At 61.3% G+C, this 13764-nt stretch overlaps 1 protein-coding gene across 1 annotated transcript in view; it reads right to left on the bottom strand.

The window, feature by feature from the left end:
- The window catches only part of Tpst2 (tyrosylprotein sulfotransferase 2), a 42975-nt gene that overhangs the window by 13917 nt on the left and 15294 nt on the right, over nt 1–13764 (bottom strand). The window contains exons 2-3 of the mRNA XM_015500229.2: nt 3122–3193; nt 9–60 (exon numbers count right to left, since the gene is read on the bottom strand). Coding sequence (XP_015355715.2) covers nt 9–60; nt 3122–3193 — 124 coding nt within the window. The remainder of the gene's footprint in view (nt 1–8; nt 61–3121; nt 3194–13764) is intronic.

Genomic DNA, 13764 nt, shown 5'->3' with positions numbered 1-13764 from the left:
AGGCCCGGCCTGGGGGGCCGCTTCAGCGCCAGGTCAGCCGGCGGCCCACGGAGCCTGCATCTGGGGAGAGAGGGGCACCACCGTCAGCGAGCCCTGTCCACTACAAGTGGTGGCTCTCAACGCGGCATCGGGACCTAAAGGCAGAACTCCTAAACCCAGTGTGTTCTCTCCGCGCAAGGGAAGAGCTGTCACCCCGAGGGAGCCCACGGACCCAAAAGGACCCAAAAGTCCAGGCCTGACTGCCTGGACTCCAATCCTCCCTTCTCCACTTCCCGACGTTCCGCTGTCTCCATCCGCAGATAGGCAGTGAGGACCTCTGTAAGGGTTACTGTGGCCGCGCAGGTGGCCCGCGCCTGTCACCCCTGCTGCTGGGGAGGCTGAGGCAGGAGGATCGCGAGTTCAGAGCCAGCCTCAGCCACAGCGAGGCCCTAAGCAGCTCAGGGAGACCCTGTCTCTCAATAAAACACCAAACAGGGCTGGGGACGGGGCTCCTGGGCGAGGGCCCCTGGGTTCAATCCCTGGTACCCACCTCCCCAATAAAATTTACTGTCAAAACCGGAACATTTACTCCCAGAATATGACCACACACTGGTCCCAGGGTGCGGGGCCTCCTGTCAGCTCTGTCCACGGCCATCTCTCCCCCAGCTGTGCACAGGGCTGTGCATCTAGGAGCTGCTCACTAAACCCTTCTGGACTGGGCAGGGCCTGGACCCGGCCAGGTGCATGCCATGGAATCCCCATCGTAAGGAGGGGAAACTGGGGCCCGAGGGGCTGCCCTAGCTGTGAGTCTGGGGAGCAGCCGAGCAGGGCCCAAGCTCACACCCAGCCCAGGAGGCCTGGCCTTCAATCCAGATGACCATGCTCTGCCCAGGGGTTCCAGGCAGAGGAACAGAGCGTGCCAAGGCCCTGCGGTGGGAGTGGGTGGAGGGAAGTCTGAGGGGAGCTGCGGGCTGGAGAGCAGGATGGGAGGTGTGGGCCGGCAGCAGCCAGAGGGGGCCTGCAGGGTACAGTGGAGGCCGGGTCCAGTCAGGAGGCTCCGGAGTGATGGTTTCCCCATCTGCCCCTCCCACCCCTTTCCACAATCAAGGAACAGAGTGGGTTCCAGGACATTCAGAGTCGGGGGGCCTGGGCTGGAATCCCAACTTAGCCCCTTCCTGGCTGTGTGAGGTAGGGCAACAGACTTAACTGCTCTGAGCCTCATCTGTAAAATGGGCCTCAAAGTGTCAGCCTGAGAGGGCCACTGAGGTCAGGACCCTCCACCTGGCAGGCATCCAAGGTGGCACAGAAGCAGCTTTCCAGAGCCTACTCACGCCTTCTCCCGTGATCCCTGGCTGTTCGGTTATTCCAGCTTTTAATGAGCACCTATTTGTACCAGAAGTTGGCCTATGGAGCTGAGAAATGCAGCCTCAGACTCCTGGGTCTGCTGGCACCCTGGACGGAGTGACAGAGGCCTTCTGCAGGAGACTGGCCTCGCCCTGAACTCTGACCAGTGCAGAGGAAACAGGCAGGTGGAGAGTAAAGAAGGTTTCCCCCGCAGGGGACAGCCACTTCTTAAGTCCACTAAGGAAAAAACACAGCGTGCCCGGGGTGCAGCTTAGCGAACCAGGAACCACGGAGGGCCTGGGGGAGGCGGTGGGGAGGGCATTCTTTTTTGGGTGTGAGATTCAACTCAAAAGCACCAAAGGACCTCTCTGCAGCTGGACCAGTTGACCCCCAAGGGCACGGGCTGCCTGCACCTTCTCTGCAGGCTGCAAATGGAAAATAAATACTGGGGCAGGAGCAGAGGCTATGAAGCCCCAGGCCTGAAGCAGAACACCTGTGGGCTCTGAGACAGTCACTTCCCCACTCTGAACCACAGTCTCTTCTTCTGCAAAACAAACAGGAGGACTGGCAGACCTCAGTGGCTGGGAGGGGACCACACGTGGCCGATAAATCAAAGGCCCATCGCAGGCTCTCCTTCTCCTCCGGAAAAACGTGGTTACATGTTCCATTCTGCTGACGACGCCAGGGGTTCCCTGGTGGCCTCAATTCAAGGTCCACAACCGGGACAGCTAACTCCAAGGCCACTTGCCAGGGGAAGGCAGGCTAGACAGGACCTGAGGCCACCCAGAATTCCCTCGCAGGGCCCTCAGCTCCTTCCAGGGCTCAGTGAAACTCTCCCCTTGGAGCTGAGACGAAAATTCTGATGACTGGTGCGGGGTGGGTGCGGGACTCCCGGGGAGCTGTCAATCAGCCCTTAGCTGAATCAGAACAGTGACTGTGCCGGGTGAACAGATGGAGATGGGAGGTGATCTGGAAACTGAAAGTGGCTTCTAGAAAGGGTGGACGAGTGTGCAAGCCCGTGTGTGTGTGTGTGTGTGTGTGTGTGTGTGTTTACTCATGAGCCTATTTTGGGGTTGGAGATTTAGATAGTAAGTCGCAGGGAAACGTCCTGGGAGAGGGGAGACACAGGACAAGGAAGACCTTCTCAACCGGCCAGTTTTGCTTCATAGTGTACATCTGGTGAAAGCTCTGAGCTTTGCTTTTACATTTTTAGAGCGCACACTCCACCAAGGGTTTTCCATGCACCATCAGCACTCAGAGAGGTGAAACAAGTTATCCAAGGTCACACAGCCAGAGTGGCAGGCCTTGATGGGACAAGGTCCTCTGGGAGAAAACAGGTCCATGAGGGCAGAGTGGATGTGGCTAGAGGCAGCAAAGACCTGGGACACGGCTTGAGAAGCCACAGCGCCCCAGCTGCAACTCTCTCTGAGGGTTTTTTCCTCCCAAGAAAAAGGAATGATGACAACTTGTTCTCGAGGGTCAGGGAAGTCTTGCACAGGGACTTGGAAGGCACAGGCAGCGGGGGCCGTGGGGCGGCTGGGATTCTACTGGTGCCCCCTCCCCGCGGACACGGGGCGTCCTCTGTGCCATCTTCCAGAGACAGGAGGGCAGGGACTGCTCTCTCCGTGCTGCTGGTCACCCCAGTTTCTCATACTGGATTTCTGGCCAGCTGGTTGGACAGAGAGGGAGCTGGCTGGGGAGTGTGGCTGGCCTGGTGATAATGGAGGCTGAGGCTGGAGGCCAGGTGTAGAGGACGCTGGGCCGGGCTCTCCCTGGGGCACCCTCGGGATGCACTCACCTCTCCTGGGCGCTGTCATCCTTGGGGCCCAGCCCGCGCGCCTGCTCACCAAGGCTTCCTGCTGGCCCAGCCCTGCGGAGGCAAAGGAGATGCAGCGTCAGGGACGGGCACCGAGGAGCGGGGCCCGGCCCCTGGGGGAGGCAGAGGGGCTTTCAGGCTCTGGGGCACCCCGAAGTGACATTTGAGGAAGGGACTCTGGAAGATGCTGCAGCCAGGGTCACCGGCTCCTATGGAGAACAAACTGGCTTACTTCATGAGCAGAGGCATGTGGACCAAGACTACTGTGGCCTCAGTGGCCCCAGGTGGCTGCCAGGTAGGCCTCTCTGTTCTCTTAGGGGTTTGGAGGCCAGGGAAAGTGAGTACAGCAATAAGCAACAATCATGGCGAGACCCTATCACCCGGGGCTTCTGCGTACAGTGGATAGGGCTGTGCACTGCACGAGTCCAAAGATACCGTGTACCAGCTGTGACAAATATGGCGCTCCCTGGGGTTGGCCTAAGTCCTGGTACTCCCACCCAACACTAACCAAATGCCTACTAGAAGAGGACCTTGTGGCACTTTAACCCTGAGAAGAAGAAAGGACATGGTTCTCAATTTTACAGATTAAAAAAAAAAAGACATGACACCAAGCAGCTTCCGCACCCTGAGCTGAGACGCGGGGCCCACTTTCAGTCACCTCACAGGAACAAGGCCACTCACAAGGAGCCTGGAGCACAGCCAGGCTCTGGCTCCCACGGGACCCAGGGGACCTGCACCTGCACCTCAGGGCTGCGTCCTGGCTCCTCCTCGAGGTGGGAACAACGTGGGACTCCTGAGGCCCACGAGGGGAAGTGGCTTTCCAGACTCGCTGGGCCCAGCTCTGTTCTGGGGGCAGGTGACCTTGCGCTGGACGGCTCCTACACTGAGCAGCTCATCCCTCTGCAGAGCCTCAGTTTTCCCAAGCTGTAAAAGGGGTTCTTGGGACGCTCGGACAAGACAGCAGCAGGCACTTACAAACACCAGCACCACAGAAACACACTGGCCGAAGCCGGGCACGGTGGCCCACGCCTGTCACCCCAGCAGCTCAGGAGGCCGAGGCAGGAGGATCGCAAGTTCAAAGCCAGCCTCAGCCACAGCGAGGCCCTGTCTCTAAATAAAATACAGAACACAACAGGGCTGGGATGGGGCTCAGTGGTCGGGTGCCCTGGGTTCAATCCCTGGTACCCCCACCCCCGCCACCAAAAAGAAAAAGAAGACAAAGAATCTGGCTGGAAGTCGCTCTTGGCTCTCCCTGTCCTCCCTCTGACCTGCCCACTCCTCACCTGTTCCTGAAGCCCCAGAACAGTTAGCACACCTAGCACCAGCAGAGAGGAGGGTCCACAGCCACGGCCAGCCCCCCACCGACTGCAGCGGCTCAGGCCTGCGCCCCTGGACGTGGACGGCCGGCTGCTCCCGGCTGCGCCCCTGGAACAAAGGCAGCTCACGGGGCCACGCACTTGAAGCTCTTCCGGAGGCAGAGGGCAGCGGCCCAGCTGCCCTCCGCGGCCCTTGAAATGCCAGTGAGCCCGCGGCGCCCGCCAGCCCGGGGTTCCCACGGCCACAGCCGCCCCTCCCCTGGGGACGGCTGGCCAGGGCCTCGGGACTCTCAGAGACGCGGGCGGGTCCCACCAGCAGCCGGTGGAAACTGAGACCCAAGTCCAGCCTGGGACAGACGGTCAGCCTCGCTTCTGAGTGGCCAGCGGCCACTGTACGGGACAGCACAGATCTGGAGCGGGAGCTGGCAGGTGACACGCTGCGGCCACCGCCAGCCCAGCCCAGCCTGGTGGCCCCGGAGCCGAGCGAGCTCTGTGCGTCCATCCCTCTGCCTCGGGGGCTCTGTGTCCCCACAGTCAACCGGCCTCCGAGGGAGATGTTTGGGAAAAACGTTGTGCCTGCACCAAGCACGGGGGTCCCTCCCTTCAGGAAGACGCCCCCCGAGTGCGGAGTAGCCCTCACGGGGCACAGGCGTCAGAAGGATGGAGAAGCCGCTCCGAGGCCACTGGAGGGTGTGCCCAGGGTCACTGCAAACCCAAGAACCTGAACCCCCGCGGGTGTGGGCACCAACGGTGAGGCGGGGTGTCCCAGAACCAGCCCTGTGTGCCAAGGGACAGCTAGACGCTTTGTCACCGGGGGAAGGAGGGAGGAGAGGAGGCCCTGCAGGTACAGCAGGAAGAAACCCTTCCACACCTAAGAGCTGCCGCGGGACAGAGTCAGATGACCTGGGACACTGAGAGTCAGATGACCCTGGCCCTGGGAGGTCCCTGTCACAGCAGAGTTCTGTTGGACTGTGCTCATGCAGGAAAGGTGACAGGCAGGGGTGGGGGCCAACGAACCCTCCTCTTCTGATAGGAGGTCATCAGCACTTATTAAACACCACTGTATATTTACCACCAAACCCAGGTCTCTTGCTGTGTGTCCCTGGTACATTGCTTGACGTCTCTGAGCCTACCTCTCAGCCTATTTCCCCATCTATGACATGGGGATGAAAACAATACCTCCTCGGAGGTGCGCACAGGGTTCAGGCACCGGAAACGTGGCCAGGGCCAGGAGGAGCTGTCTCTGGGGTCCAGGGGAGAGGAGAAAGCCACGCCGCCTGCGGCAGCAGCCTTCAGGGGGGAGGTTCTCACTGGGTTTGGTAAGTGAGGAGGTCGCGGCTCCAGGGGACGATGGATGTGACTACAAGAAGCCAGTTTCCAAACACAAGACGCCATGTGGTGTGGTGTCACCGGCTCCTGGGTGGGGGCTGCGGGCTCCTGCAACTGGCCCAGGGCTGCCCCCTGACCCAGGGCCGCCCGCTGAGGGCACTAGGGAGGCGGGGAGGCAAGAGGCTCGAAGCTGGAAACACCCAGACGCGGTACCCACGATCATCTGCTCAGCACCTACGACGCGCCAGGCTCCGTTCCTGCTGGTATGTCATCAGGGTGCCGAGGCCTGTTTCTGTCATGCTGCGGACACTCCAGCGGGGACAGCTAGGGCTCCGAGGGACACGCCACAGAGGGGGCACTACCAGCGGGGAAGAGGCCCGAGGATGGCTGGGAACTGTTCCTTTCTGAACCCGCCTCGCTGCTCCAAGCTCAGCCCTGATGGGGCTCCCAGGAAACCAGTGGCCGGGTGTGGGAGGGGGCAGTGCCAGCACACGAGGCCAGCCGAGGACGCAGGCCCCGCACTTGCAAAGTGCCCATGTGCCCAGCTCAGCCCGGCCCCGACAGCCCACGCCACAGGGCCACCCGGGCTCCACCCCTCCGCCACGCCTCGCCCTGGCAAAGCTGGGAGGCCGGAGCTCCCCGGGGACCAGTGACCTCAGATCCCAAGGATGTGACAGAAGGGGACAGTGATCCCGAGGCTCTGGACATGGGGCATGAAAAGCACGTGGAGTTGCTCTGGGGGCTGAGGAGTGGCCAGGCAGCTGGCCTGCTGCCCAAGAGGCCTTAGCCTGCACTTATGGGCACTGACCCTCCCCTATTAACCATCCACTTCCCGGAGCGCAGAGAGGTCAGACAACCTGCCCAAGGCCACACAGCAGGCTGGTCTGGACGCCAAGAAGAAAATCGGCACAGCTTTCTCTCCAGAGCCCCCGCTCCTGAGTGTGGCCTCCCCTCAACCCCAGTGCCACCCAGCGTCTCTCCCCCGGGGACGTGAGGAGCAGGGAGATAACATGCAGGGTCCCTCCTCGGAGGCTGGGGCCGTCTGGGAGGCTCTGCCTGCACACCCTCCTCCCAGCAACGCTTCCTTGGGACTTGCACGGTCCACACGTTGGCATTTAACCTGGGCAAAAAAAAATCATCAGTGTCACACGGGCGAGGACAGAGGGGACACCTGTTCCACCCTCTACTCTGCTGGCGGAGCCCATGACAGGCCCGAGGGACACTTTCTGCACACGTGTAGCTGAGTTCCAGGGAAGTGACTTAATGCGCCCAGAGGGCAAGCCGGGCCTGTCCTCGGCTGTGGCTGGCCAGCTCCCTGCCAACACCACGGACAGGCTCGGGCAGCACGCACCCTGCAGGCTGATCTGGGCCCGTCTCAGAAGGACCCCTGGGAGGACCCAGGCGGTCAGTCTGGGGTGAGTAAGGGAGTCGTGGAGAATTCCAGAAAGCCAGCCCGCAGGTGCCTAAGGCCTGGAGCAGGCAGGTTTGGAGTTAGGAACGATCCTTAGCCTTATTTGGCTCAGAGAGGTGAAGCACTTTGTCAGAGGTCACACAGCTGCTAAGGACCTGGGCCTGGGCTGGAGCCCGGGTCTGCCTGACACCGCAGCCCAGGCTCTGCAGCGCTCCCTGGACCGGCCCCACACAGGCGCAGAGGCTGTGTGCCCTGGGGAGGCGCTGCTCGGGCGGGGGCCGGCTCTGACCCTGGGCACCACCCCCCTACCTGGCGCAGCCCTTGTGGGGCTTCCAAGAGGAACACGGAGCTCCTGCCCAGTGAACCAGGCGAATAGGAAAGGACTTCCGTCCTCGGCCCCTCCGGCCACAGGATCCTGTCTCCACTCCTCCGCCAGGAAGCGGTCAGAGGCGCTGAGCCCCAGCAAGGAGTCTCCCCGCCTGGGCCCGAGTCCTGCTCTGCTGACCAGAGCCGCCCTGTGCCAGGTCCTGTCTGGATGCCAGGTGACACCTGCGCCCCTGGTACAGACGGCCTGACACACTGCTCTGCACAGTTCCTCCCCTTTAGAGGGTTCTTACTCTTCACTGCACTTCAGGGGGCCCTGGATGGCAAAGTGCCTGTCCCCAAACATAAGGGCCTTAGGTCAACAGTGGGGCTCGGAGACCCAACAGCAGGGCACAGACGTGACTAAACCTACAGCGGAGCCGAGGTCACGGCCCCCCAACCCTGGCCATGGCAACATCACGGTGCACGCCCATAATCCCCGGGACGCCGGAGGCTGAGGCAGGAGGACCACAAGTTTGAGGCCAAGCAAGACACGGTCTCAAATTTTTAAAAAAGCTGTGGGGTGTATCTCAGCGGTGGAGATCCTCTGGGTTCAATTCCCAGTACCACCACAAACAAAATGAAATGAAAGAAGTGTAACCTACAGTCGGGTTGCTTGGCACTGATGATAACCAACCACGACGCTGCGCACGTCCGTGCTCCACTGTGCATCTGATGGTCACGTTGAGCGGACTCCTCCACTTATTACAAACAAGTTTATGGTAAAACAGTGTGCAGGTTCCTCCAGCAGCACCCCCTCATCTCCTCTTATTCTTTTATTTATTTATTTTTTGTGCTGAGGATTGAACCCCAGGGTGCTTACCCATTGAGCCACATCCCAGCCCTTTTATGTGTTTTATTTAGAGACAGGGCCTCACTGAGCTGCTTAGGGCCTGGATAGGTGGCTGAGGCTGGTTTCGAACTCACGATCCTCCTGCCTCAGCCTCCTGAGCTGCGGGGATGACAGGTGTGCCCTGGCTCTCTCCTCCTGAGTGCACAGAGACCACGCGGACAACTGATCCGCCCCACAGCCCGAGGGTCGGCGACAGGAAGTCTCTGATCTCAGCACAACCAATAAGTCAGGCACACATTTGTCAAAACCCACCCATCACCACAGCAGCGCCATGTGCTCTGATCTGGAGACCTAAGTGGGACCCGGGGATCTGCAGGCGCCGCCCCTTCCCCTCCTCTGTGAATCACCTCCCCGGGAACCGAACCCCGGCATTCAAGGTTCCCACCAGGAATGCTCCCAGGCTGGGCTTGGGAAATGCTGCAGCCATGTCCTAGGAGGGTCCAGGTTGCAGCTCAGACAGACACAGGTGTGTCCTCGGCTCGACTGTCCACCGACTATGTGACCCCAAGCCAGCGACTTGTCCCTCTCTGAGCCTCATTTCCAAAATGAGTGTGGAAACAGAGGCTGGCACGCAGCATGAGCTCGGTGACCGATGTTCCCGGGGACGCGATCCTGCCCACAGGGAGCGTGCAGGATAGGGTGGATGGCAAGACAAAGGTGTGAGAGTGGCTGTGGGGACATACACAGAGCACCCCTCTGCCCGGTCCTGTCCAGAATACCAGGTGACACTCAGCGGACAGACAGACCCCGCAGCAGATGGAACCCAGCACATTACTAACCTCCCTTAGCAACCCATGGAGAGAGGGCACCTTCCTGACCAGGTGACCAATAAGAAACCCAGAGACACCTGGGCATGGTGGCACATGCCTGTCATCCCAGCAGCTCGGGAGGCTGAGAAAGGAGGATCGAGGGGTCAAGGCCAGCCTCAGCAACAGCGAGGCCCTCAGCAACTCAATTGAGGCCCTGTCTCTAAGTAAAACACAAACTAGGGCTGGGGATGGGGCTCAATGGGCGAAGGCCCCTGGGTTCAATCCCAAGTACTCTCCCCCTGCCCGCTAAATAAAAAAGAAGCCCAGAGAGCCTGGGACGGGAGGCAGCTCCAGGCTCATGTGGCTGCGGGCAGCGGTGGCAGTGGTGTCCACGTCTGCAGCTTGTCTGGCCTTTGGTGCCACACGGAGCACTGGGCTTTCTGGGGGTACCTGCAGGCTCCTTCCCAGAGTGACACTGTTAAATGGAACAAACTGAACTAGGAAGGGTAGAAGAAGGGCCCAGTGTGGCGAACTGGCCAAGGGCACAGCTGTAAGAGGCATGGGGACAGCCGCCGGCATGCGCCTCCCACTAAAGCGGCAGTGACAAGACCTGGAGGCACGTCCAGGGACTGCCCTCGCGCTAACATGGGCAATGTGAGACAGACACCGCGGCAACTGAGATGTGACGCGGGGGAACCAGGTGTTGGCCCTACCACTGCCATTTGTCACCTACAGTAAAGATGTGATTTTTCCCCCAAATTCCTGGGCCCCCAATTAACAACCCCTCGGGGCCAACAGCTGTGGTCCTGCCTCCTCCTCCAGCCCACTGCTGCCTGTTCCCAACCCTGGCCACGAACTCAAAGAGTGGTAGGGACTTAGGAGGCTGAGGCAGGAGGATCTCGAGTTCGAGGCCAGCCTCAGCAACTTAGCAAGGCCCTAAGCAACTCAGTGAGGCCCTGTCCCTAAATAAAATACAGAACAGGGCTGGGGATGGGGCTCAGTGGTCGAGGGCCCCTGAGTTCAATCCCCAGCACCAAAAACAATAACAACAAAAGGGGCAGGGATTCATCCTGGGAGTGCTCCATGGAGATTCTGAGCCCAGCTGGGACGCTGCTTCAGTTTTACTTAAGAAGCAAACGCAGACAGCAGCAGCGATTGGGCCGGGAACCTGCCTGCCGTTCAGCTCACCGGGTGCCAGCCAGTGGCCTTGGGTGTTTACAGAACAGCAGGGACCACAGTGAGGGTGACCTTGGCCACAGATCCCACACACAGGCCCCCAGGGGAAGTGGAGGGAGACTCCATCTCAGTCGTCAAGGGTGGGCCGGGAGCAGCCCAGGCTGGGGGACACAGCCCTGGTGTGGGGTCAGCTGGCTCGGGTGTGCACACGCCTCTGCCCCAGAAGCCCTGCAGTACCACGTCCACTCTCTGGGCCTCGGTTTCCCCATCTATCTGATGCTGCAGTACGTCTCACCAGCAGGGCTGCAGATTCAGTAGCGCCTGCCCTGGGTGGGGCGGAGGGTGGTGGTGGAGGGCAGTGGTGGAGGGTGGTGGCAGAGGGCGGGTGGTGGCGGTCCCTGCAGCTCTTCACCACTGCAGGGGGTGGGGGGGTGGGGGAGTGGAATGAGCCTGTGCATGGAGGTGAGCACCACCTACGGCTAAGCCCCCAGCCCCGGGGTTTAAAGAGCACAGACAGTGTCCCTTCCACATCTGCCCAGGGGGACCACCCCTGGGGCAGCTCCTCCAGGCTGCGGAAGAGGGAGAGGGGCACAACATCAGGTCCAAGTGCCCGGGGCCCCGGTCACGCCATGCCCCAGACAGTGTGGGCCTGGAGCACCAATGCCCACAGCTGTCGGGACCCCCACGGTGCAGGTGACCCCCCGCCCTGAAGTTCAGTGTCCCCACCTGAAAATGGAACCCACTTTACCAGGCTGTTCAAAGGGCTTGGTGACTCAGGGTGGCAGCAGGGGGCAGTGGGCACCTGGCATTCCAAACACCCTGTCCCCAGTGTCCCCAGTGTGTGTGTCCCACGGTACCCTCCCCACTGGAGAGGACTCAGCCCTCTAAGCTCCCCAGGCTCAGGACCCATCCAGCTGCCCCAGTCTGGACTTCCTGGGTGGTCCCAGCAAACTCCTGCAGGCAGGGGCTTCTCAGCAAGGTGACCTGGGGACCGAGGGCACGGTGAAGGGCTTGGAGAGCTGGGGCAAGGTGTGTCAGGGACGAGCCTCGAGACCGGGGACAGGTGGACATCAGCAGCCTCCGTTTTCTCTTCTGTAAAATGGGCTCAGCTGCATGACTCTGAGGGCTGGGGCAGGGCGTGGCAGAGGGGCCAGGTGCCTGCCGCTCCTGACCTCCCGCTGTTTCCAGAGCGCCACCAGTTACACAGTCCAGCCATGATGGACCCAGACCCGACGTGGAATAGGAGTCGCCACCCCGTAAGTCACAGGATACAACTTCAGGCGGCGCGGGGCTCTTGGGTCCCATTAGTTACGTGGGGACCAAAAAGTCCGGGAGAGAAACACCTAGAATGTAAACCAGGGCCTCGTGCTGCACCCACCCCGCCCCCAGTCTCCTCACAGACGGCGAGGTGAAGCGAGACCAAAGAAGGGACAAGGAATCGAGGTGGTTTTTAGAAGGGCCGCGAGCCTTTGGGACCTTGGGCCCCAAGGGCTGAGTCAGTGGTGGCCTGGAGCGAGCAGGAGGGGTAACCTGGGGAAGGTCACAGCCCTGGCCTCCTGCCACCAGCTGCCGGCCGGTCCATGCTATGACCAGCTCAGGGAGGATGTGGCTCTGGTCAGATCCCATCTGGGCTGGGAGCTATGTGACCCTGGACAGGACACTTGGCCTCTGTGGGCCTCGGTTTCCTCGTCTGTAAAATGGGAGCCGTCAGCAGCATGTGGTTTTGGTGAGGGCTAAACAGACGCTGCAGGCAGAGCTGCCAGGACCGGGCCAGGCCAACGGGAGGCACTCTGTGTCCTATTACCATCGTCACTGTCACTGCCGTGACTGCAGGTGGAATGTCCCTAACACAACCTGAAAATCAGTCACATGAACCTTTCTGAGCACTGATGTGACATTAGAAAGCTTCGAATTTTGGAGCATTTCAGAGTTTGGAGTCAGGGATGCTCAACCCCTAAAATCTCTGTAAATATCCCAAAATCTGGGGAAAAAGAGAAACCCGAGACACTTTGGCTGCAGGCCTTTCTTGACAAGGGAGACTCAGTCTGCATTTGGATTTGGCTCCCTCCTGGAGTGTCCCTCGTGGGACAGGCAATGCCCACCAGGCGCAGAAGGTGAGCACGGGGTCCTAGGGAGCCACGGTGGCTGGCGGGTCTGGAGCAGGAGACACGGCACGACTGGGAGACAGCGTGGGCCTGGGGGCCAGTGCCCACCTTGGAACATCTCCCTGAGGTCTCCACAGGCTTCCTGTCCCTGGCACTCCTCCAGGGCCGCTGGACACAGCCACACTCCACCCCCGCCACCTCCAGCTGTCCCTGCTTCTTGGGTGCCAGGCTGTGAATGCCGAGCAGGCCACACGCTGTGGGGCTTGGGGCAGCCCGTGTGGCCTCAGCGCACAGGCGGATGACCCAGAGGCCAGGAGCCCGGCAGGGGTCATAGGGGACAGAGGCAGAGCCAGGAACACCGATCCCAAGGCTAGCTTCTACCCTGCTGTGTGACCTTGGGAAAAGTCCCTTCACTCTCTGAGCTCCAGTCTGCCCATGGCACAGCGGGTCCTCACTGCCTGTACGTCTAGGGGGTGCTGGAAGGATGCACCCCAATCAGACAGCAGTGGCTGCCCGGGGCTGTGTGGCCCAGGAGCCTGGCCCTGTGCGGTACCTCAGGGGCAGCTTCCTGGATCCTCTATGAACCCGTCCTCTCTGCTCCCGTTTCAAAGTGGTCGCCGGCTCGGCCACAGCCCAGGTCACAGGCGCACGGGGAAGGCCCGAGTGTCTCTGCAGCCATGTCTCAGCAGAGGTGCCCTGTGGATGGGGCGGGCAGAGCCCCCACGCCGCCTGCCCTGGGAGTTCAAGGCCAAACACACACACACAGTGCAGACTGCTTAGGGCCCCTCGCCCTTCCAACTGCCCTCATGTCTGGGGACAGTTTCAGCTATCACAACTCACTGTCCCCAGCCCCCGCTGCAGAGCCTCATCCAGCCCACATGCCTGCAGGGCCACGGCTCGGAAGCCCCCATGTAGCCCGGTGCTGGGCCTTTGCAGGCCAGCGCCCCTGCCCCGGGCACACACTGCCCAGGCATCACTCAGTGCCACTAACCCCAGGGCCACCCAGTAATGATGCAGGCAGAGCCCTGGCGCCCAGAGCCCAGGCCTCCCCACGCCCATCGCGGCCCCGCTCTGCAGAGCTGCCGAAGGGTCAGCGGCCAGCAACGCGCTCCCTGGGCACTGGGGACCCTGCCAGGTGCACAGCCCTGGCCCCTCCGCGCGGTCTGCCAGCCCGGGCACCCACTTGGTGAGGTCGGGGCTTGCTCTGCTGGCCGAGCCGGCGTCTCCTCTCATCTTCCCCAGGTGGAGATCGAGGTCCAGTGAGGTGTCCCTGCTGCCAGCGCAGAGGGCCACGGACCTCGAGGACCGCCCCCAGCTCGGGCC

This window comes from Marmota marmota, unplaced genomic scaffold, assembly GCF_001458135.2.
Source record: "Marmota marmota marmota unplaced genomic scaffold, marMar, whole genome shotgun sequence".
NCBI classification, from domain to species: domain Eukaryota; kingdom Metazoa; phylum Chordata; class Mammalia; order Rodentia; family Sciuridae; genus Marmota; species Marmota marmota.
The sequence above is the reverse complement of the archived record's forward strand: the minus strand, read 5'-3'. Positions and strand labels throughout refer to the sequence as shown.